The sequence below is a fragment of the Bufo bufo genome, chromosome 9 (assembly GCF_905171765.1).
Source record: "Bufo bufo chromosome 9, aBufBuf1.1, whole genome shotgun sequence".
NCBI classification, from domain to species: Eukaryota; Metazoa; Chordata; class Amphibia; order Anura; family Bufonidae; genus Bufo; species Bufo bufo.
Window position 1 is genome coordinate 17,990,412 of NC_053397.1, and position 23,861 is coordinate 18,014,272.

Consider the following 23,861-nt stretch of genomic DNA (forward strand, 5'->3'; position numbering starts at 1 on the left):
CCCACTAAGGGCCACTCTTAGCGTTACAGCCTGGGCCCGCCCCTTTATAATAAAATTTGAAGCTGTTCTTACGAGTATATTTTATATACTCTTACGGTATCTGGATTTTAACTGGATTGCAGGAATTTTGCGGTTTCATTTCTGATCCATCTTGATTCATGTCCATACCTTCAGTAAGCCTATGCTTTCCTGGCACCCTGAAAAAGATTTTGCAATCTAAAAGCAATTTTCAAAGCCTCTCCACCTCGTCGTCCGTGAGCCGCGGCCACACGCTGAAAGGGACACAGGCAATTAGCAGCATGTCTGTTTGCATGAAAGTCTCCAGGTTCGGGTTTGAAGTAGAGAAAATTCCACGTATTATTCCGCGATGACTTTGTCGCCGCGCTGCCCGTTAAATTGGTAATGAGATGTCAGGACCTGGGGTGTTAGATACGGGTCTCAATAGGACAAAAAGAAGCCTAAAATACATGTGCACAAAATGCTATCTTTGGACGAAAGTCAGATAAGATGGGGTCTGGGCACCGAGACCCACCAGCTGCTATTGTGCCTGCAGTGCATGCATTTACTAGACCGTACATTACATGACCCTTCTTTAGGCATTTATTTCTGTAGCGCCGTGGGCTTTTTTTAAGGCAATAACATGCCCCTTCTTCAGGTGATTATTTCTGCAATGAAGTGGACAACGTTTCAGGTGGTAACATGCCCCTTCTTCAGGTAATTATTTCTGCAATGAAGTGGACAACGTTTCAGGTGGTAACATGCCCCTTCTTCAGGTAATTATTTCTGCAATGAAGTGGACAACGTTTCAGGTGGTAACATATCCCTTCTTCAGGTAATTATTTCTGCAATGAAGTGGACAACGTTTCAGGTGGTAACATGCCCCTTCTTCAGGTAATTATTTCTGCAATGAAGTGGACAACGTTTCAGGTGGTAACATGCCCCTTCTTCAGGCAGTTATTTCTCCAGTGCGGTGGACAATGTTTTTGATAATAGCACACCCCTTCTTCAGCCACTTATTTCTGTGGTGCAGTGGACAACATTTCTGGCGGTAACATGCCCCTTCTTCAGGCAATTTTTACTGTAGTGCCGTGGGCTTTGTTTCAGGCAATAACATGCTGCCCCTTCTTCAGTTAATCATTTTTGCAATGCAGTGGATAACATTACAGGTGATAACATGCCCCTTCTTTAGTACAGGTACCAAGCTACACATACGCAACACAAATCTATTCTAGGAGTAGGATATAAGGAATATGAAGGATTCTGGATGCAAATGCACAGAGCTGATGCTATACCCAGCAACTAAAGAGCAGAAAGCATGAACATTTAAAGGAAAAATAATCAGTGGAAATTCATCCCTACATTAACTAAGCAGAGCAGGCAATGATCTGATACAGCTCAGGTGTAAGCAAAGCAACAAAGCACAGAAACGGTCCCAAACAATGTTAGTAAACAGGAGAAGACGAGGCAATAGGGAAATCCCTGCTGCTGGTAACAGTAGCGTGCAGCACTATTTAGTTGGCCATTGTACGACCCACTGTTTTTCAATATCTGGGAACCTCATGCCTCTGTCAGTCCCATAAATGTGTTCACTATTTATCTAGGTAATAATTATGTTAGTGCTGTTCTGCACTATTTGAAATAGTTCAGCACTTTATATAGATACTTAACAGCATTATCTATAGTGATATACACTGCTCAAAAAAATAAAGGGAACACTTAAACAACACAATGTAACTCCAAGTCAATCCCACTTCTGTGAAATCAAACTGTCCACTTAGGAAGCAACACTGAGTGACAATCAACTTCACATGCTGTTGTGCAAATGGGATAGACAACAGGTGGAAATTATATGCAATTAGCAAGACACCCCCAATAAAGGAGTGGTTCTGCAGGACGGTGACCACAGACCACTTCTCAGTTCCTATGCTTCCTGGCTGATGTTTTGGTCACTTTTGAATGCTGGCGGTGCTTTCACTCTAGTGGTAGCATGAGACGGAGTCTACAACCCACACAAGTGGCTCAGGTAGTGCAGCTTATCCAGGATGGCACATCAATGTGAGCTGTGGCAAGAAGGTTTGCTGTGTCTGTCAGTGTAGTGTCCAGAGCATGGAGGCGCTACCAGGAGACAGGCCAGTACATCAGGAGACGTGGAAGAGGCCGTAGGAGGGCAACAACCCAGCAGCAGGACCGCCACCTCCGCCTTTGTGCAAGGAGGAACAGGAGGAGCACTGCCAGAGCCCTGCAAAATGACCTCCAGCAGGCCACAAATGTGCATGTGTCTGCTCAAACGGTCAGAAACAGACTCCATGAGGGTGATATGAGAGCCCGACATCCACAGGTGGGGGTTGTGCTTACAGCCCAACACCGTGCAGGACGTTTGGCATTTGCCAGAGAACACCAAGATTGGCAAATTCGCCACTGGCGCCCTGTGCTCTTCACAGATGAAAGCAGGTTCACACTGAGCACATGTGACAGACATGACAGAGTCTGGAGACGCCGTGGAGAACGTTCTGCTGCCTGCAACATACTCCAGCATGACCGGTTTGGCATTGGGTCAGTAATGGTGTGGGGTGGCATTTCTTTGGAGGGCCGCACAGCCCTCCATGTGCTCGCCAGAGGTAGCCTGACTGCCATTAGGTACCGAGATGAGATCCTCAGACCCCTTGTGAGACCATATGCTGGTGCGGTTGGCCCTGGGTTCCTCCTAATGCAAGACAATGCTAGACCTCATGTGGCTGGAGTGTGTCAGCAGTTCCTGCAAGACAAAGGCATTGATGCTATGGACTGGCCTGCCCGTTCCCCAGACCTGAATCCAATTGAGCACATCTGGGACATCATGTCTCGCTCTGTCCACCAACGTCACGTTGCACCACAGACTGTCCAGGAGTTGGCAGATGCTTTAGTCCAGGTCTGGGAAGAGATCCCTCAGGAGACCGTCCGCCACCTCATCAGGAGCATGCACAGGCGTTGTAGGGAGGTCATACAGGCACGTGGAGGCCACACACACTACTGAGCCTCATTTTGACTTGTTTTAAGGACATTACATCAAAGTTGGATCAGCCTGTAGTGTGTTTTTCCACTTTAATTTTGAGTGTGACTCCAAATCCAGACCTCCATGGGTTGAAAAATTTGACTTCCATTTTTTGATTTTTGTGTGATTTTGTTGTCAGCACATTCAACTATGTAAAGAACAAAGTATTTCAGAAGAATATTTAATTAATTCAGATCTAGGATGTGTTATTTTTGTGTTCCCTTTATTTTTTTGAGCAGTGTATATTATCCAGCGCATGCTGTCTTTTTTCAGGAATTTTTCAACTCTTATTGAGATGACTAAGGGAAAAATGACTGAAAAAACACCATACCCAGAGCATGAAAAATAGCTGTATAACCGTTTACAATGAAAAAAAAAAAAAACATAAAACATAAAAAAAAACTCCCCCCAAAAAATTGTGTGTGTAGGAACCCTAAAGTGTTTTTTTTTTGGATCGGTCAAAAGTATTGCTTGGTGAGTGGCCTACCCTGAGAAACACTTACTGGAGGGGGCTGTCCCATTGCACAGCAGATTGTCCCACGGTGGCGGTGTAAGAGTACATCATCAAACCCAGCTTGATCATTACTGATCTCCGATGGGGGTCACCCGTGTAGCCTAATGTGTTCCTTTAATTCTCCAGCTCCATTACGTAACTATGCAAAACTCATCGGAAAACAGCAACTTCGATACAATTCGCTCTATTATGCCGAGCTGCTATCAATTCATTAGGAACGCTCTGCCAATGCAGAATAATTGGCCGCCACATCCCTAATTATACAAAAAGTAGTAAGATAACATCCCCAGGTGCCTTTGAATTAAACATTCGGTCACTGCAGGCAGTTGCAGTTTCGAATCCTTTGAAAAAGCCGGAAGCCTCAGCGGCGAGGCGGCTTCTGAGAACAGAGCGGCGCTGCTTTCCTTCTGCTCCTCGTTAGCTTTCGCGGCGGCGTTCGGCAATCACAGGGAGCATGACAAAGACTATAAAGCTTGTCATAACACAAGATGACTCTTTTGTTGTTCGTCTTGTCGGGATGCAGCGGGATAATTGCAGATTTTCTCCTCCGTCTTCTGTATTTATTTTATCGTGTAAGGCGGAGGAGATTTCATTAATAGAGGGAAGGAGAAAATAAATAAATGAACGGACTATAATGGCGCCCCCGCGCCTGGTGCTGCATTTACAATGTGTGTCTGTGCTGCGCCGAGTCATCAATTAAAGGGGGTTTTCTAGGACTTAGACATTGATGGTCATTAGTATCAGACTGGGGGGGGGTCCAACAACCCCCGACTCCTATGGCCTGCATACAGCCAGCTGATTTGCACAGCACTATGCTAAAGACTCTAAGCAAGCGAAGGCAAGGGCGCTCACTGCTTCGCCTTGGGCGTGCAGACCCCTGTATCTCTTCTGATTGACCACTGCTTTGCTTGCATGCCTAGCTCAACGCTGTATCTGTGCATTCTGCAAGCAAGACAAGCGACAAGTGCAGCCGCCTGATGTGCGCAGTGCGGAGGCACGGGACAACCCTACACCGCCGGGCCCAGTTGCGTTCTCACCTCCTGCAACCACGATCTTTGCTCGCTGTAATGGAAACCAGTTCTCCATGCATGGACTTTTTGACGGGCTTGTGCTTTTGTGCAGCAGCCAGTCTGAATGAGCAGAGCTGCAGTGCAAAGATGAGCTTCAAAATTGGGAAAAGGGGCAGCCTCCAATGACTATTTACCCACCAAGAAAACGAGATGCCGATGCTGATCCTGAAAAGGCTCCATTTTTCTAAGAGCTCCAAATCCCCTGTATAGTCATAGAAGCTAAATAATAACATTTCAACTATCTGCAGCCACCACTAGGGGGAGCATAGGAGCTTATTGAAGACAGCTAACTACTAACAGCGCCACAGCAAAGCTATATGTTAAGGTGAGAGCTAACGTTCCCGTCATGAGGATGGAGCAATGACCGGAAACAGAGCATTCCATAATGATGCCATTTAAAAAACCGCAAGAGATCCTGCAAAAAATCAAGCCCTCCCTCTGCGATGGCGTACGAAAAAATAACAACGTTATGGGGTCTTGGAATGTGACAATGGAAACAACGGGGGGAAAAAATTGCTATGTCGTAAACGTAAAAAAAAAAAAAATAGGTCAATCCTGAGGGGGTTAATACACAGAAGTCAACAATAACTTTGTATGCAGTAAGCTCCCCCTAGTGGTGTGTTGCAGCATAGCCTTTACTTCAGTGGAGCTGAGATGCAACACCAAATACAACCCACGCACAGGTGTGGCGCTGTTTCTAATCCTGGAAAAACCCCGTCCCTCCACTGTCACCAACAGGCGTCTTTCTACTATTCCAAATCTCCATTCCTTCATCCTAAATTCTAAGAATTTGTTCAGAAAATATCAGAAAATATGACGCCCCCCTGCAATGAATGTCTCTGTGATTTGCAGCAGCGATGGCATATCTTCACTTCAGAACTTGATTTTCTTGTCCGCGTCTCCGGAGTGGTGAAACTCCGCTGCCTGTTATTTTCTATGAGTCATTACTTTGAAAATGCCGCATTACCATTTCATTCACCGGACGATCGTCATTATTCCTTTTATAAAACAAAACGAAGAGTCACCATCTACAGACGCAATTCCCCGGATAATGTTCTTGTTTGTTCGGGCCGGAGCCGTGTGCTGGGTCTGCGAATAAAGATGAAATGTGTCTGGAACATGTGCAGCCGCCAAGGGGGGGGGGGACTGCTTTTTTCCCGCAGTCTATATCAGAGCAGGATCATATAGATATATTACCATCCACCGCTCAAAAGTCAATGCAATGGACTCATGTTATCACGGGTGGGCAAGGAAATCAGAACACCCCATAGAAAAACCCCAAATGATCTACCCCTTTATTAGGTCCAATTCATTTCATTATACGTCTATACTGGTGGCTCGGTTTCCCTGACTTTGCAAAGGATATAACTTTGGCTACCTGCTGTCACCATTAGGGGGAGCTCACTGCATAGGGATTTATGCAGCTAGTATTGAACGTAATGGTAGCTTAATAAATCTGTATGCACTGAGCTCCCTCTGGTGGCAGCAGAAGGTAGTAGCTATGACATTGTAATGTAAATAAGTGGCAGCGGTTCTTTCTCGCCATGGGTCCCATGCCCTGTGGTAGGTACACCACTGAACACATTACTCGGCACCCTTCCTTCAGAATGCTGCAGGGGGAAATTCATTTTTACACCAGGCTAAATGCCTTGCAGGGCTAGCTCAGCTGAATGTAATGATACCGCTCACTTAGCGATCCGTTGCTGCATTCTGGATAAAAATGTAAAAGCAGTTAAGTGCACCAAGGGCGGGCCCAAGCTACTCTGTGCACCCGTGCGCCTTCTATTTTCTCCGCCAGCCCCTACCTCACCTTCTTGATTGACAAGGTTAGGTTCCTGCACGGTCATCTCACCTGGCCCTGTCAATTCAGAAGGAGAAGGAGGGGCTAGCAGAGAATGTAGGAGGAGCTACAGTGCACAGAGTGGCTTGAGTCCGCCCTCAGTGCACTTACCTGCTTATTTGCATAAAGGTTGAAGGCCCTTTTTTCTCCAGAATGAAGCAACGGATTGCTAAGTGAAAGGTATCATTGCATTCAGCTGAGCTAGCCCTGCACGGGTGTAACCGTGAACTTCCTGCTGATACACTCCCTTTAATTGTATACATGTGACATAGGGGATAAAATGTGATGTGGATGGAGTTCCCCCCATTGATAAATGGTTGCAGTTACATTCAAACCCCAGTGTCTAAAGCAGGCATCCTCAACCTGCGGCCCTTCAGCTGTTGTAAAACTACAACTCCCACACTGCCCTGCTGTAGGCTGATACCTGTAGGCTGTTCAGGCATGCTGGGAGTTGTAGTTTTGCAACAGTTGGAGGGCCGCAGTTTAAGGATGCCTGGCCTAAACAGATCCAAAGCCCCCTATAAGAAGGTTGCAGTACTATAAATGCTTAATTTGGGGGCCCTATTATTACATAAATTGAATCAGGGGCCCCAGGAGCTGCAGAACGCTCCTCAGGTCTGGAAGATCTTTGCTCAGCAAAAGAATCCTAAACAGGACGCAATGTACAGTCTCCTACCTTTTCATATCCCCTTAAGGCCTCGTGCACGCGGCCGTTCCCGTATTGCGGGTCCCCAAACAGCGGGACTGCAATATACGGGGGCCCCCAGCCGCGTGCACACCGCATGACGGATGCGGACCTATTCACTACAGAGAGCTTCCGTGGGGTTTCTCTCCGTGCCTCTGCACCTGCAAAAAAAAAAAAATAGAACTCAAGTTTGAATGGGTCTTGATCCGTCTGCGGAATCGGCACGGATGTTGCCCGCAAATTGCGCGGAACGGCCGAGCAACGAGGCCTGAGAGATAAGCGGCACCAAGAGTGGTGAAAAGCTGCCGATCTCTCAAATATCCACAAAAATGTTATGTGCAGTCTGATAAAGTTGTATGACAGATCCGGGGTCACTTTTTGTTTTTGGGGGGAGAATTTTTTGTCCCCAAACTTTTTTTTATTTTTAAAGCCGCAGAAATAACCACAGTGGGCGCATTGCTGTTTTCTTTTGCTTTTATTGCGATGTTTTCTAATCTTATTCATACAGCTGATGTCTACTCATAAAAATAAGACCTATAGAAATACTCTTATATCGGCATAAAACAAGAGGGGTGAACACTGCGCTGGCAAAAGTGAAAAAGGAGAGTGGGGGAGGGGGGGTTACATGTTATGTACCAGGCGTAGACAGCTCTAACACAAGCACAGGCTGCGCCCCGGTTTGCTGGGACTTGTCGTTCCCCTGTCGCCTACGCCTGCCGCACACAACTTTTTGTATGGGGTTTTGGCACACAAGTAACACGATTACAAGCAGACATCTGCGGCACACCGGTCACGTTGGTGGCCAATGGCAAAAAAACAGGATGATAAGCCCATGCCACATTTAATTTAATGAGAAAACGGTATAAGGGTGGCGCTGTATGGCGTGGCAGCTTCTGTCTGCACACCCTTATATCAGCCGTCTCCAACCTGGAGCTCTCCAGCTGTTGCAAAGCTACAACTCCCTTCCTTGACAGCCTGCGGCATGCTGGGAGTTGTAGTTATGCAGCAGCTGGAGAGCTCACAGTTCCCAACGGATTTCATTGAATAAAAACACATTTTTGTCTCTCTGCTGCCACCTACAGTGCCACGAGAGAACTGCACGATGTAAGGCAGCCGCTCTATAGATGACATCTATAAACACAGTCGGTGTATGGGTATGCTTTAATTTCCGGGGTCCATGGCTCTTAGGGCCCTTAGTATGCTGAACTAGTAGATTTTGCTACAAGATGGACTATCCTTACAGAGACACCGCTGTAGCCCTACCCAGATATTGTTTCTTAAAGGGGTTGTAAAAAAGGGTTTATCAGTAGTAATAAGTCAGAGCAGCTAGACCTGTTGTATTTTCTCTTGAAGACGTTTCACTAGTCATCCAACTGGCTTTTTCAATTGGAAAGACTTCCACAAGAAATCATCGGCATTAAATACTGGTGGCTCATGCTTCAGTTGGCATAATCTTCTTATCATAATCAACATGAAGTCTTGGACCTCACTGGAGCCAAGATGTTGATTGCAATTTGATGGAAGCTTTTAAATGTGATTAAACTGCCTCAGGAGAGGCATTGGAACAGCATTGTAAGTGGCAGACATGGGGTGAGACATCTATTGTCTGCCACTTACAATGCTGTTCTAACACCCCTCCTGAGGCAGTGTAAGTCACTTGCTCTAATTTATTACTACTGGTATACCATAACCTGGATGAATGAGAACCCTCGCAGACATGAAACAGTCTACTTTATTTTTTTGGTTTATGGATTGTTCTTGCTACTGCAGCTCATTTACTTGAATGGAGATGATCTGCAATACCAGTTACAACCAGTGGGACAGCAGTGGCGCTGTTTCTAATCCTGGATAGCACCTGTAAGTATTTTTGGAGGGTAGGATAGTGATGGATGTGAACGTCACAATACAATGCCCATCAGTAGACACTGGTCACATGCAAAAAGCAGAGCTACGTGAACAGGATGGGCACAAGGATGAGCAGGATCAGGGCTGGGTACAATGAAGCATGGCTCTGCCAGGCTAGGGGCACATACACACTCCCCCAGTAGCTATCAGGCCAGGTGACACCTAAAGGTGACACCCAGACCTCCTGAAATCCTATCCTTCACAGTATAGGATGAATATATTTCTGTCTTTCTATATCCATGCCTATAAAAATACTGTTCTGCTCCTTCAAAAAAATAAATGTTTTTCTTCTTTTTTTTTTTGCATTGTGTTAACCCTTTCCATATCCGAGACTTAATGCAAAAAATAAAAAAAATAACTACCGGTATTATTTTTCATAGCTACAAATTCAAGGATGAAATCGTCGCCGCTCCTGACAGATCGACCTTGTGCGTTTCGGTCCCGATATGAAGGAGGATGTCCCCTTCGGCTGGCCGTAGATGAGGTGATATTTCATGGAATCTATGGGGACAGACCTGGATGTCTCCTTACAAGGGAACCAAGGAAAGGACAGGTTGGATTTTAACCTTGTGCCCATTTCACTGTTACCCCCAAGATAAGCGGCGCCCTAGGCAGGGATGTTTATATCACCCCGTCTTTGGGTGTCATATTCAGATGATTACATAAGGATCCATCACCAGTCACAGGCTTCTGAAGGAAATCCATCACCAGCGACCTCCCTGCATAGACGCATAGCTGTGGTTCACCCGATTAAAACGCTGTTTTTCTTTTGCGGATCCGAGGCTCCGTTCCCGAATCATCATAGTTTTTCTTAATATGCAAATTAGGCCTTTGGTGCAATTGGGGCATCACCATTGCTCTTGTTGCATCCAAGCTCCTACTCCTGTGATTGAAAGCGCCAGGCAGTGGGAAAGCAGAGAGAGAGAGAAAGAGAGAGGCCACCTAAAGGAGTGGAGCTTGGGTGCCACAAGAGCAATGGCCATGCCTTCATTGCACCAAAGGCTTAATTAGCATATTAAGAAAATGTATTGTAATTCTGGAACGGAGCCTCCGATCAATAAAAGAAAAAATAGCATTTTAATCAGGAGAACCCCAGCTATGTGTCTATGCAAACAGTGGGATAGGGAGGTCACTGGTGACAGATTCCCTTTAAGGGGCCCCCAGTATCTCGGCCCTGTAACGCACAAGGAGGCACTGTCACAAGGACATCGATATAAAGGACAGCGATATGTCGCATCGCATTGCTTCTTTGGTGGCAAATAAGTCTCTTAAAGGCAAACACCATAAAAATAAATGACTATGACCGCTGGATTTCCAAGCCCAAATACTACTACCCCCATTCATTATCTAATAGCAATCCTGTTATCTTCCATGAAGGAGCAAAGAATACTGTATTCAGGCTTTGGATCATGGAACCTCTGAAGAAGGGGACACCTAATGGGTGTCAATTGTTCCCCCAATGAAAGATAACACGGTGCTTCTCCTTTAAGGTCTCTTTCACACGTCAGTGATGACACCCGTGACAAGATGTCCGTGGAGGATCCGCGTGTCCGTTTTTACGCTCTCCGTGTGTTATCCGTATTCCACGGACACTGCCAGACTGAAAAGGTAACTTTCAGAGCATCTCCTACCAACGACGTGTTTGGTCTGTGGTTTTCACGGACCCATAGACTATAAACTACGTGAGGGCAAAAATAGGGCATGCCTGAGTGATGCGACTGTCCGTGGAAACCACTGATGTGTTAATATGCATATTAAAGTCAATGGATGCGTGGAGACCACGAACGGCACGTGTCCGCGATTCACTGACGTGTGAAAGAGGCCTAGGGCTTGTCCCTTCAAAACAGCAGCCAATAAAACCCTGTCCTGACCCCTGATTATGTTGAAAAGCCCCTCCGGGGGCAAGAGGCACATGAAGGATCCAAAGTGGCACCAATAAAGCTGAAGAGACCATTCACTTGGTTATGAAAACGGAACCGTCAGGACGGGTCGCTATAAATTCCTGTAATCTTTCCAAAGCTTGAATCTGACATGTCGGCTTCTGTAAGGGCTCATGCACACGACCCTATGTATTTTGCGGTCCACAAAACACGGATCAAGTTTGTGTGACGTCCGTATTGCATCTGTTTTTTTTTTGTTTGTTTTTTGCGGATCCATTGAAACAATGCCTATCCTTGTCCACAAAATGGACAAGAATAGGACATGTTCTATCTTTGTTTGCGTAACGGCCATGTGGACAAACGGAAAAACCCGGAGTCATTTTTTTTTGTTTTTTTTGTTGTTGTTGTGGCTTCATTAAAATGAATGGTTCTGCATATGGGCCACGAAGAAAAAAAAACCTGGAACGGACACAGACAGAAAATAAGTTTGTGTGCGTGAGCCCTAACGCAGATGTGGCCACTGTCATCTATTTTAATCAGTGCTGGGACACAATGGGTTAATTATGGATAATGCGGCCTGTCACTTCTCTGATGCCTAATGACGGGACCCTTTTCACAAAGTCCTTTAAAGGGGTTGTGTCACAAAACATATTCAAAATTTTTCAAACCAGCACCTGAATGTGAATACTTATGTAATTGCATGTAATTAAAAATGCGCCATACCCACTGAGTTATTCAATAAAATGTATCTGGATAGCGCCACCTGCTGTTTGTTCTTTTACTTATTTTTTGTCTTTCTGAGGTGGTCGCAGTTTAAATCTTAACCTGCCACAAGCTTCTAACAGAAGATATGGCTTGTGGCAGGTTAAGATTTAAACTGCGACCACCTCAGAAAGACAAAAAATAAGTAAAAGAACAAACAGCAGGTGGCGCTATCCAGATACATTTTATTGAATAACTCAGTGGGTATGGCGCACTGGGAGAGAACTGCAGCAGAAAGGACACGCCCCCGGAGCTGTGATAGGGAGAGAGCTGCAGCAGAAAGGACACGCCTCCTGAGCTGTGATAGGGAGAGGGCTGCAGCAGAAAGGACATGCCTCCTGAGCTGTGATAGGGAGAGAGCTCTAGCAGAAAGGACATGCCCCCTGAGCTGTGATAGGGAGAGAGCTGCAGCAGAAAGGACACACCTCCTGAGCTGTGATAGGCAGAGAGCAGCAGCAGAAAGGACACACCCCCTGAGCTGCCAGGCTGAAGTTAAGCTATGGAGTAGTGCATGTGCAGATCTCTGGATCCATGTGAGGTACAGGGCTGGTTTTGGCTTTGTTAGAAACAGATCTTTTCCTTTTTTTTTTTTTACATCAATGATGGCATAACCCCTTCAAAGGCTTGTCCTGATCTGTACAACTTGTTTCAACTGATACAAATATGTAACAAAAATGTTGCAACAAAGTAACAGCATTCGGCAATAAGTGCAATACATGTCAGCTCACCACCAGCTCCTAAAATGTCTAATAACCTGAGGAGCCCACCAGGCCTTCTGCGAGAGGATAGCCGCCCAGAAATGGCCAGAAGATAATATATACGGCTATATACACACCCTAGCACTTATAGGGATCAGCTTGGTTGCTCTGGCAATAGGGTGATGGTCCAAGATGTGGTCTGAACCAGAAGATAGGAGGGGAAGTCATAAAGAAAGGCGCCCTAGCTATTCTGCTGTCATGCAGTTTCATATTTTAACACTAGATGGCAGGAGCGTCTTCATGTTCAGGCCACGAGATGTTGGTGCAGCCAGTTTAGCACTGGTGTTCTGTGAGTTGATGAAAGAAGCAGGGGCTGAAAAGAACCTCGCCGCTGCGAACCTGTAGTCATATATGGTCTTGAGAGGTCCCCGTGGGCAACGAGATGGTTATCTTCATTGGGTTTTGGAGAGTAAAGCTGTATCGGTGGTTTGAAAAGGATCGGTTATCCAAAAATTTCACAAAAAGATTTCCAGATGAGTCCTAGGGAAAAGTTGGCATAGGAAGAATGTGGTGGGCTTCAGTCCTCGTGTGGTATATGGCCATGGCCACAGATGGAATTACTGTACGTAAGCCTCCTCCCTGTGGACCCGACGTGGCTCCATCCGATTTCCTTCTTCCGATATTTTCCAGGCGTAATCTTCCCTTCTAATCCATGAGCAGAGACATCTTAGGACCCGCAGGGATTCGATCCCAGGTTCAACCCCACAGACCAGAGGGAGGATGAAAAATGCTTTCTGAGGGAACCTTACTTTTTGACTTCCCTTCATATTTTCCAGCAGAAAACCAAGCAGCTAACAATCTAAAAGAGCTATCAGTAAGGCTCCGTTCACACCTCCGGAGTTTTTTTCCAGATTTCTGTTTCGTTTTTTGTGCTGTCCGCATTTTGTGCGGGGCCATTGAAATGAATGGGTCCGCAATGCGGATTACAAAATACTGACATTTGAAATATACCCTAAGGGTGTGTGGGAGCTGGTGGGGCCCAAAGTCCAGACTAGGGGACAGCAATGCTATAAATGGCACATAGTGGGTGGAGGTCCCAGGATTTGACCCTGTTTCTGCTCCGTATATCACACAACTCTCTGCTCTGCGTACGTTTTAAGGGTCCCTGAACTCATCTCTGTATGTTGAAAGCCCTTAAAGGGGTTGTCCAGAATTGGAGAAAAAAAAAATAAACATGTCTGTTTTCTTCCAGAAACAGCGCCACAGCTGTCCAAAGGTTGTGTGTAGTATTGCAATGGAGATGAGCTGCAATGCCAAATACAAACTACGGGCAGGGGTGGCGCTGTTTAAAAAAAAAAAAAAAAAAGCAGCCATGTTCTCGTGAAGTGAATCTGTCCCCAGCCAGCTCCCTATCAAACTTGCATAGACGCATCGCTGCGGTTCTCACCTGATTAAAATGCTGTTTTACTTTTGCTCCGTTCCCGAGGTCTGACACTTTTTCTTAATGAGCAAATTAGGCGTTTGGAGCAATGAGGGCGTCACCGTTGCTCTCGTCGCAATCCAAGCTCTGCTCCTTTCTGTGGCCAGCCCCCTCCCTCACTGCCTGGCCCTGAAGGGCTGGACACAAAAAGGAGTGGAGCTTGGATGCGACGAGAGCAATGGTGACGTCCTCATTGCACCAAAGGCCAAATTTGCATATTAAGGAAAAGTATCGTAACTGGGATCAAAAAAAGAAAAACAGTAGTCAGGCGAAGCACAGCTCTGTGTGTATGCAAGCAGCGGGACAGGACGGACGCTGCTGACAGATTCCCTATAATGGTGGACAACCCCTTTAAATAAAAACCCACTGCTCTGTCCATTACTGAGCCCCTACCCTATACATCACTAGGTTTTGTATCTGGCCCAGGATCTTGAAGCTATACCTCTAGGATGGAGCACCATATGTAGCGGCAGGAAGGTTTCAGATTTGGTTCTGTATATAGACGGAGGATGGGACCCCAGAATCATTACCTCAAGGTCCACATTTCCCAGTCAGGCCCACATGGTTCTGGTGGCCATGTCCCTGTATTATATTAGGCTAGCAGAGAAGGAATTGACTATAATACAGTGGACTGAGGTCTATACCTAGAGGAGAAGGGGTCCTACAGCAGAACAGAGACCCTCACAAGCACTGCTTCATACCCCCACACCATGCCAGGATAGGGCGGCCCAGTGCTCGTTCACCCCAATCTTCCTCTACCCTCCATGCCTTGCAAAAGCGAAGGACTCATTACATCTCCAAGGGCACATATACCATAGCGGATGATATGGGGTCCTCGGCGAGGGAGGGGGGTTTGGTCCCGGCCTCTTTACCACTGGGTGGGAGAACCTGTGCAGGACACCAGAGGAGCTGCATAGGAAACAAGGGGGGTCGGAAAACTAGACAAAGGGTCGTGGTAAGGGTGAACAAACCCCTTACCCTTCTGTTCAAGGTGGCAACAACCAGCATCACAATGGGGGCCAGTCTGATCTGTGCTATGGGGCCCCTCACATGGTAAAGGGGGTTTGGGGCCATTTAACTATTCTATGGCGTCATGTAAGACGCTGCCCGTGGAGCAGGGGATACATAGGACTACTATTCAATCAGCTCTTACAGGGCAGATATGGGGGGGGGGCAGTTATATCATGGTGTCCTGCACTGGGTCGCCCTCACCCTGGCACAGGAGTTACAGACAGGTGAACGGATTGGCACAACACATTACAACACATCATAAGTGGCGGGCTCTTTGCACGGGCGACTTCTTAGATGACTGTTTCGAATAAAGTGGCTTTCTCCATTGTGATGGTGACCAGAGAGTCGGGGGGGAGCAGTTTGGTTTCTGCTTCGGGGGTAAGATATTCAAGGTGGTGGTGACCCCACACCGGGATGGTGAGGTGGTGCCAACGCTGCAAAAAACAAACAAAAAAAAAACATATGATCAAGGCCAGCCATTATTTTGTAGTTATACATAAGCTGGATGACATAAGCTGGATGACATGGCCGCCATTAAATGTTCTGCAAGGGATGACACCCAGCAGACTCCAGAATGACAAACCTACTGTGCACTGATGCCACCCTATAATGAGTCGCTGCCTAAGGACGCATCAATGCAGCGGCCACTACAGGGCAATTGTGATATTACATGCGTCCTACAACTTTCAAGTATCAGGCCCGGTATTCCTTAAAGTGAACCCTTACCTCCCGCAGAGACCCTTTGGCTCTTAGCAGCTTGCATACAACAGTCAGTGGGATACACAGCATAGAAGACAGGGCCAGACCCCAGCCAATCGCTTCGCCCCACCAGGGATAAACATAGGTTTTATTGTAGGTCAGAGGCTTGTAGTTAACCACATGAAACACGAAAATACCCTGAAATCAAAGAATCGAGAAGGAGTTAGGACAAAGACTCAGTGGACGAGCAGAAGTGAAGAGGAAGCCGATTCCTGCATACAGATTTTACATTGAACTCAATGATAACAACTCCTGAGCTCCCTCTAGTGGTGGGTGCAGGCAGCCAGAATTGTATAGTTTATGTCCATGCACAGGAGCCCGTACAGCAAGCTGTAAGAGCAAAATAAAGCAAAGTTTCTTATACAATAGGAAACATTAGTCATCACCACTAGGTGGCACTGTGGTACCATATAACTCCACGAATCTCTCCAAGTGTCTTATATCCACAGTGATGTCTCGGTTATCTACATAATAACATAGCACTCACCACGCAGACAAGAGGAGTAATCACAGACCAGCACCACTTCATGTATGGGAGAGGCCGGTAACCAATCATGCGAGCAATGTCATCCATAAATCTATCCGCACCTGAAAGAGAAGTAATCCACATTCAGTACAATGTCACGTGGAATTAAAAATCATTCATAGATCCTAGGTAATCAACAGAGCGGTATTATAGTAGTTATATTCTTGTACATAGGAGCAGTATTATAGTATTTATATTCTTGTACATAGGAGCAGTATTATAGTAGTTATATTCTTGTACATAGGAGCGGTATTATAGTAGTTATATTCTTGTACATAGGGGGCAGTATTATAGTAGTTATATTCTTGTACATAGGAGCAGTATTATAGTAGTTATATCCTTGTATATAGGAGCAGTATTATAGTAGTTATATCCTTGTACATAGAAGGCAGTATTATAGTAGTTATATTCTTGTACATAGGAGCAGTATTATAGTAGTTATATTCTTGTACATAGGGGGCAGTATTATAGTAGTTATATTCTTGTACATAGGAGGCAGTATTATAGTAGTTATATTATTGTACATAGGAGGCAGTATTATAGTAGATATATTCTTGTACACAGGAGCAGTATTATAGTAGTTATATTCTTGTACATAGGAGGCAGTATTATAGTAGTTATATTCTTGTACATAGGAGGCAGTATTATAGTAGTTATATTCTTGTACATAGGAGCAGTATTATAGTAGTTATATTCTTGTACATAGGAGGCAGTATTATAGTAGTTACATTCTTGTACATAGGAGCAGTATTATAGTAGTTATATTCTTGTACATAGGAGCAGTATTATAGTAGTTATATTCTTGTACATAGGAGCAGTATTGTAGTAGTTATATTCTTGTACATAGGAGGCAGTATTATAGTAGTTATACTCTTGTACATAGGAGCAGTATTATAGTAGTTATATTCTTGTACATAGGGGCAGTATTATAGTAGATATATTCTTGTACATAGGAGCAGTATTATAGTAGTTATATTCTTGTACATAGGAGGCAGTATTATAGTAGTTATATTCTTGTACATAGGAGGCAGTATTATACAAGTTATATTCTTGTACATAGGGGGCAGTATTATAGTAGTTATATTCTTGTACATAGGGGGCAGTATTATAATAGTTATATTCTTGTACATAGGAGCAGTATTATAGTAGTTCTATTCTTGTACATAGGAGGCAGTATTATAGTAGTTATATTATTGTACATAGGAGGCAGTATTATAGTAGTTATATTCTTGTACATAGGAGGCAGTATTATAGTAGTTATATTCCTGTACATAGGAGCAGTATTATAGTAGTTATATTCTTGTATATAGGAGCAGTATTATAGTAGTTATATTCTTGTATATAGGAGCAGTATTATAGTAGTTATATTCTTGTACATACACTGCGTGCAGAATTATTAGGCAAATGAGTATTTTGACCACATCATCCTCTTTATGCATGTTGTCTTACTCCAAGCTGTATAGGCTCGAAAGCCTACTACCAATTAAGCATATTAGGTGATGTGCATCTCTGTAATGAGAAGGGGTGTGGTCTAATGACATCAACCCCCTATATTAGGTGTGCATAATTATTAGGCAACTTCCTTTCCTTTGGCAAAATGGGTCAAAAGAAGGACTTGACAGGCTCAGAAAAGTCAAAAATAGTGAGATATCTTGCAGAGGGATGCAGCACTCTTAAAATTGCAAAGCTTCTGAAGCGTGATCATCGAACAATCAAGCGTTTCATTCAAAATAGTCAACAGGGTCGCAAGAAGCGTGTGGAAAAACCAAGGCGCAAAATAACTGCCCATGAACTGAGAAAAGTCAAGCGTGCAGCTGCCAAGATGCCACTTGCCACCAGTTTGGCCATATTTCAGAGCTGCAACATCACTGGAGTGCCCAAAAGCACAAGGTGTGCAATACTCAGAGACATGGCCAAGGTAAGAAAGGCTGAAAGACGACCACCACTGAACAAGACACACAAGCTGAAACGTCAAGACTGGGCCAAGAAATATCTCAAGACTGATTTTTCTAAGATTTTATGGACTGATGAAATGAGAGTGAGTCTTGATGGGCCAGATGGATGGGCCCGTGGCTGGATTGGTAAAGGGCAGAGAGCTCCAGTCCGACTCAGACGCCAGCAAGGTGGAGGTGGAGTACTGGTTTGGGCTGGTATCATCAAAGATGAGCTTGTGGGGCCTTTTCGGGTTGAGGATGGAGTCAAGCTCAACTCCCAGTCCTACTGCCAGTTTTTGGAAGACACCTTCTTCAAGCAGTGGTACAGGAAGAAGTCTGCATCCTTCAAGAAAAACATAATTTTCATGCAGGACAATGCTCCATCACACGCGTCAAAGTACTCCACAGCGTGGCTGGCAAGAAAGGGTATAAAAGAAGAAAATCTAATGACATGGCCTCCTTGTTCACCTGATCTGAACCCCATTGAGAACCTGTGGTCCATCATCAAATGTGAGATTTACAAGGAGGGAAAACAGTACACCTCTCTGAACAGTGTCTGGGAGGCTGTGGTTGCTGCTGCACGCAATGTTGATGGTGAACAGATCAAAACACTGACTGAATCCATGGATGGCAGGCTTTTGAGTGTCCTTGCAAAGAAAGGTGGCTATATTGGTCACTGATTTGTTTTTGAATGTCAGAAATGTATATTTGTGAATGTTGAGATGTTATATTGGTTTCACTGGTAAAAATAAATAATTGAAATGGGTATATATTTGTTTTTTGTTAAGTTGCCTAATAATTATGCACAGTAATAGTCACCTGCACACACAGATATCGCCCTAAAATAGCTAAAACTAAAAACAAACTAAAAACTACTTCCAAAAATATTCAGCTTTGATATTAATGAGTTTTTTGGGTTCATTGAGAACATGGTTGTTGTTCAATAATAAAATTTATCCTCAAAAATACAACTTGCCTAATAATTCTGCACTCCCTGTAGGAGCAGTATTATAGTAGTTATATTCTTGTACATAGGAGCAGTATTATAGTAGTTATATTCTTGTACATAGGAGGCAGTATTATAGTAGTTATATTCTTGTACACAGGAGCAGTATTATAGTAGTTATATTCTTGTACATAGGAGGCAGTATTATAGTAGTTATATTCTTGTACATAGGAGGCAGTATTATAGTAGTTATATTCTTGTACATAGGAGCAGTATTATAGTAGTTATATTCTTGTACATAGGAGGAGTATTATAGTACTTACATTCTTGTACATAGGAGCAGTATTATAGTTGTTATATTCTTGTACATAGGAGGCAGTATTATAGTAGTTATATTCCTGTACATAGGAGGCAGTATTATAGTAGTTATATTCTTGTACATAGGAGGCAGTATTATAGTAGTTATATTCTTGTACATAGGAGGCAGTATTATAGTAGTTATATTCCTGTACATAGGAGGCAGTATTATAGTAGTCATATTCTTGTACATAGGAGGCAGTATTATAGTAGTCATATTCTTGTACATAGGAGCAGTATTATAGTAGTTATATTCTTGTACATAGGAGCAGTATTATAGTAGTTATATTCCTGTACATAGGGGGGCAGTATTATAGTAGTTATATTCTTGTACATAGGAGCAGTATTATAGTAGTTATATTCTTGTACATAGGAGCAGTATTATAGTAGTTATATTCTTGTACATAGGGGGGCAGTATTATAGTAGTTATATTCTTGTACATAGGAGGCAGTATTATAGTAGTTATATTCTTGTACATAGGAGCAGTATTATAGTAGTTATATTCTTGTACATAGGAGGCACTATTATAGTAGTTATATTCTTATACATAGGAGGCAGTATTATAGTAGTTATATTCCTGTACATAGGAGGCAGTATTATAGTAGTCATATTCTTGTACATAGGAGGCAGTATTATAGTAGTCATATTCTTGTACATAGGAGCAGTATTATAGTAGTTATATTCTTGTACATAGGAGCAGTATTATAGTAGTTATATTCCTGTACATAGGGGGGCAGTATTATAGTAGTTATATTCTTGTACATAGGAGCAGTATTATAGTAGTTATATTCTTATACATAGGAGCAGTATTATAGTAGTTATATTCTTGTACATAGGAGCAGTATTATAGTAGTTATATTCTTGTACATAGGAGGCAGTATTATAGTAGTCATATTCTTTTACATAGGAGCAGTATTATAGTAGTTATATTCTTGTACATAGGAGCAGTATTATAGTAGTTATATTCTTGTACATAGGAGCAGCATTATAGTAGTTATATTCTTGTACATAGGAGCAGTATTATAGTAGTCATATTCTTGTACATAGGAGGCAGTATTATAGTAGTTATATTCAGGGATGGACTGGGAAATTAAAAAGGCCCTGGAAAAAATGGCCCCATGTTGTAGGCATGTCCAAATTGACAGAAGGCAGGGCAACACAAATAGGCAAGGTCAGCAATACCATAGCGCAAAATACCATCCCATTAGAATCATATATCACAGAGCAGCACAACATATTGCCCTAAAATGTGTCCCTCTGTGGTGGCTACCAATATTTGCCATTTCATGTCCTCCTCCCCCAGTTCTCTCTGATTAAGATATGGAGCAGGGGGCTTAATAGGTTAGAATTGGGCCAGAGCAGTTAAATTCAGGAAGACATGGCGGTTGTGGCAGAGAGGAGGGCTTGAGCGGCCCTCTGGGCATCGGCCCACCGGGAAATTTTCCTGTAAGGCCTATGGCCAATCCGCCCCTGGTTATATTTTTGTACATAGGGGGCAGTATTATAGTAGTTATACTCTAATACATAGATATATATTTATCCAAGAACAGCTGGCCTGTAGTGGTAAGATCGTTCCTCTATGCTGAACCGAATTGTAGTAAAAATATTTTGTACTATATACTTACTATTATAATAATGGTTGTTGTTGTTATTATTATAATTCTTCTTCATCATCATCATCATCCTCATGTTTAAAGGGAACCTGTCACCGGGATTTTGGGTATAGAGCTGAGTTCATGAGTTGCTAGATGGCCGCTAGCACATCCGCAATACCCAGTCCCCATAGCTCTGTGTGCTTTTATTGTGTAAAAAAACCCGATTTGATACATATGCAAATTAACATAAAAGAGTCATATCTTACTTGTGTGACCAGAGAAGAGTCATATTTTCAAGCTCTGACTCATCTCAGGTTAATTTGCAGATGTATCAAATCGATTTTTCTACACAATAAAAGCACACAGAGCTATGGGGACTGGGTATTGCGGATGTGCTAGCGGCCATCTAGCAACCCATGTCCTCAGCTCTATACACAAAATCCCGGTGACAGGTTCCCTTTAAAGAAACATGTAAAGTACAAAATATTTAACTTGCTCTATCACACCAGTAGGTGGCAGTATACTACCGATTATTGCTTGGATACGGGCGACACTTACACGATGGCTCCTGTATTTATAGCCTTATGGTGAGTACTGGTTTAGCTATAAATAAATGAAGAGGTTCATGTGCTGCTATAGACTACAGCAGCTGTAATGTGGCAGAGCAGAAAATTATGAATGAGCGAATCGACTTCGAATGAAACATCTGAAGTCAATTCGCATAAAACTTCGTTTTAATACGGTACGGAGCGAGCGCTCTGCACAGTATTAGAATGTATTGGCTCCGATGAGCCGAAGTTATTACTTTGCGAAGTCTTCAGAAATTGATTTATACTGTAAAAAAAAACATTTCCCGAACTCGGGTTCGGTTCCAAGGTACCTGGAGCCAATACATTCTAATATGTACGCAGCGCTCGCTCCGTACAGTATTGAAACAAAGTTTTATGCGAATCGACTTCGGATATTTCATCTGAAGTCGATTCGCTCATCCCTACAGAGAATGTATGAAGCCAATTATGAGTGGATTTTACTATCTTAGGCAAATTATTCACTTTTCTTATTTCTCACTCAGATTTTTATTACCACGCCCGATAATGGCCCCTACTGTCAGCGTAATTCATATGAAATCAAGGTCTAATGTCTTCCTATTTTGCACAGTCTGACAACAAGTTAATGGCCTGTGAAGCATGATAATAGTTTCCTCTGCCTGATAAGAGAGTAATCAATTGGTAATACGCACTTATGACCATATGGCCCTTTATTTCATGGAATGGCTTTAGGAAAGGCCTGTAGACTTGATAAAACTAAAACTGAGAACCTTTATGAAATAATTTCAGAATGTATTTGATTTTTTAGTTCAATTAACCCCTCAAAAACAGGTTTAATTTAGGGAAACCCTCAGCAAACAGTTCTTAGTGGATTTAGTGGATTAGAAAAAAAAAAAAAGAGTCTGCCTTATGAAAACAGCGCCACTCTTGTCCTTAGACTGTGTCTGGTATTGCAGCGCTCACGTGAATAAGGCTGACCTACAATACCAGACACAACCCAAAGAAAAGAGGGGTGCCATTTTTGGAAGATTATAAAAAAACAAAAAACAAAAAAAACACACACCTTTTTTTAAATCCTCAAATCAGAACAATAGCCCATAAACAGCAACAAAGTAAGACAATATCATACGAAATACTAAATATACAGGCATAATTAAAACAGATCCAACAACAGCAACTTGCTTATAGTTTCCTTTCCAAATGGAAAAAGTAGTTTTGTATGTAAATTAGTAAAGAGCCCAGGTAGTTAATGATACAGTGTCACTTTTATAGTATGTTTCCCACTGATGGGTGCTTGGCTACATAGGATGCTCTGTAAAATTCTACCTATGTAAATAAAGTTGTAATTGTTGATTTTTCTATACATTTTAATTGAAAACTCCCCCAAATTAGGTCACAACCCCAAGCCCCAGAAACTCGCCACTGCTCCTGGTGTTCATTACTGCAGTGCAATCGGAAAGTCTTCAGACCCTTTCACCTTTTTCACATTTTGTTATGTTGCTCCGTGCAAAAAATAAAATAATTTCCCCCGTTATTCTGCACTCAACACCCCATAATAAGAAAGTGAAAACATAATTTGTAGAAATGTTTGCAAATTTATTAAAAAGGAAAACCTAAAATGTTGCATGGACACACAGTTGCAAGAAAAAGTATGTGAACCCTTTGGAATGATAAGGATTTCTGCAGAAATTGGTCATAAAATGTGATCTGATCTTCATCTAAGTCACAACAATAGACAATCACAGTCTGCTTAATCTAATAACACACAAAGAATTAAATGTTACCATGTTTTTATTGAACACACCATGTAAACGTTCACAGTGCAGGTGGAAAAAGTATGTGAACCCTTGGATTTAATAACTGGTTGAACCTCCTTTGGCAGCAATAACTTCAACCAAACGTTTCCTGTAGTTGCAGATCAGACGTGCACAACGGTCAGGAGTAATTCTTCACCATTCCTCTTTACAGAACTGTTTCAGTTCAGCAATATTCTTGGGATGTCTGGTGTGAATCGCTTTCTTGAGGTCATGCCACAGCATCTCAATCGGGTTGAGGTCAGGACTCTGACTGGGCCACTCCAGAAGGTGTATTTTCTTCTGTTTAAGCCATTCTGTTGTTGATTTACTTCTATGATTTGGGTCGTTGTCCTGTTGCAACATCCATCTTCTGTTGAGCTTCAGCTGGTGGACAGATGGCCTTAAGTTTCCCTGCAAAATGTCTTGATAAACTTGGGAATTAATTTTTCCTTTGATGATAGCAATCCGTCCAGGCCCTGACGCAGCAAAGCAGCCCCAAACCATGATGCCCCCACCACCATAC

General features: G+C 43.3%; 1 protein-coding gene across 2 annotated transcripts in view; it reads right to left on the bottom strand.

Annotated features, from left to right (window-relative positions):
• Positions 1-14,001: 14,001 nt before the first annotated feature.
• LOC120978498 (sodium- and chloride-dependent creatine transporter 1-like) overlaps positions 14,002-23,861 on the bottom strand; it is a 90,533-nt gene continuing 80,673 nt past the window's right edge. The window contains exons 12-14 of one of the 2 annotated variants that reach the window (XM_040406664.1): positions 16,123-16,223; positions 15,603-15,773; positions 14,002-15,310 (exon numbers count right to left, since the gene is read on the bottom strand). In XM_040406664.1, coding sequence (XP_040262598.1) covers positions 15,167-15,310; positions 15,603-15,773; positions 16,123-16,223 — 416 coding nt within the window. In that variant the 3' untranslated portion in view covers positions 14,002-15,166. The other variant, XM_040406665.1, reaches the window with a different exon arrangement.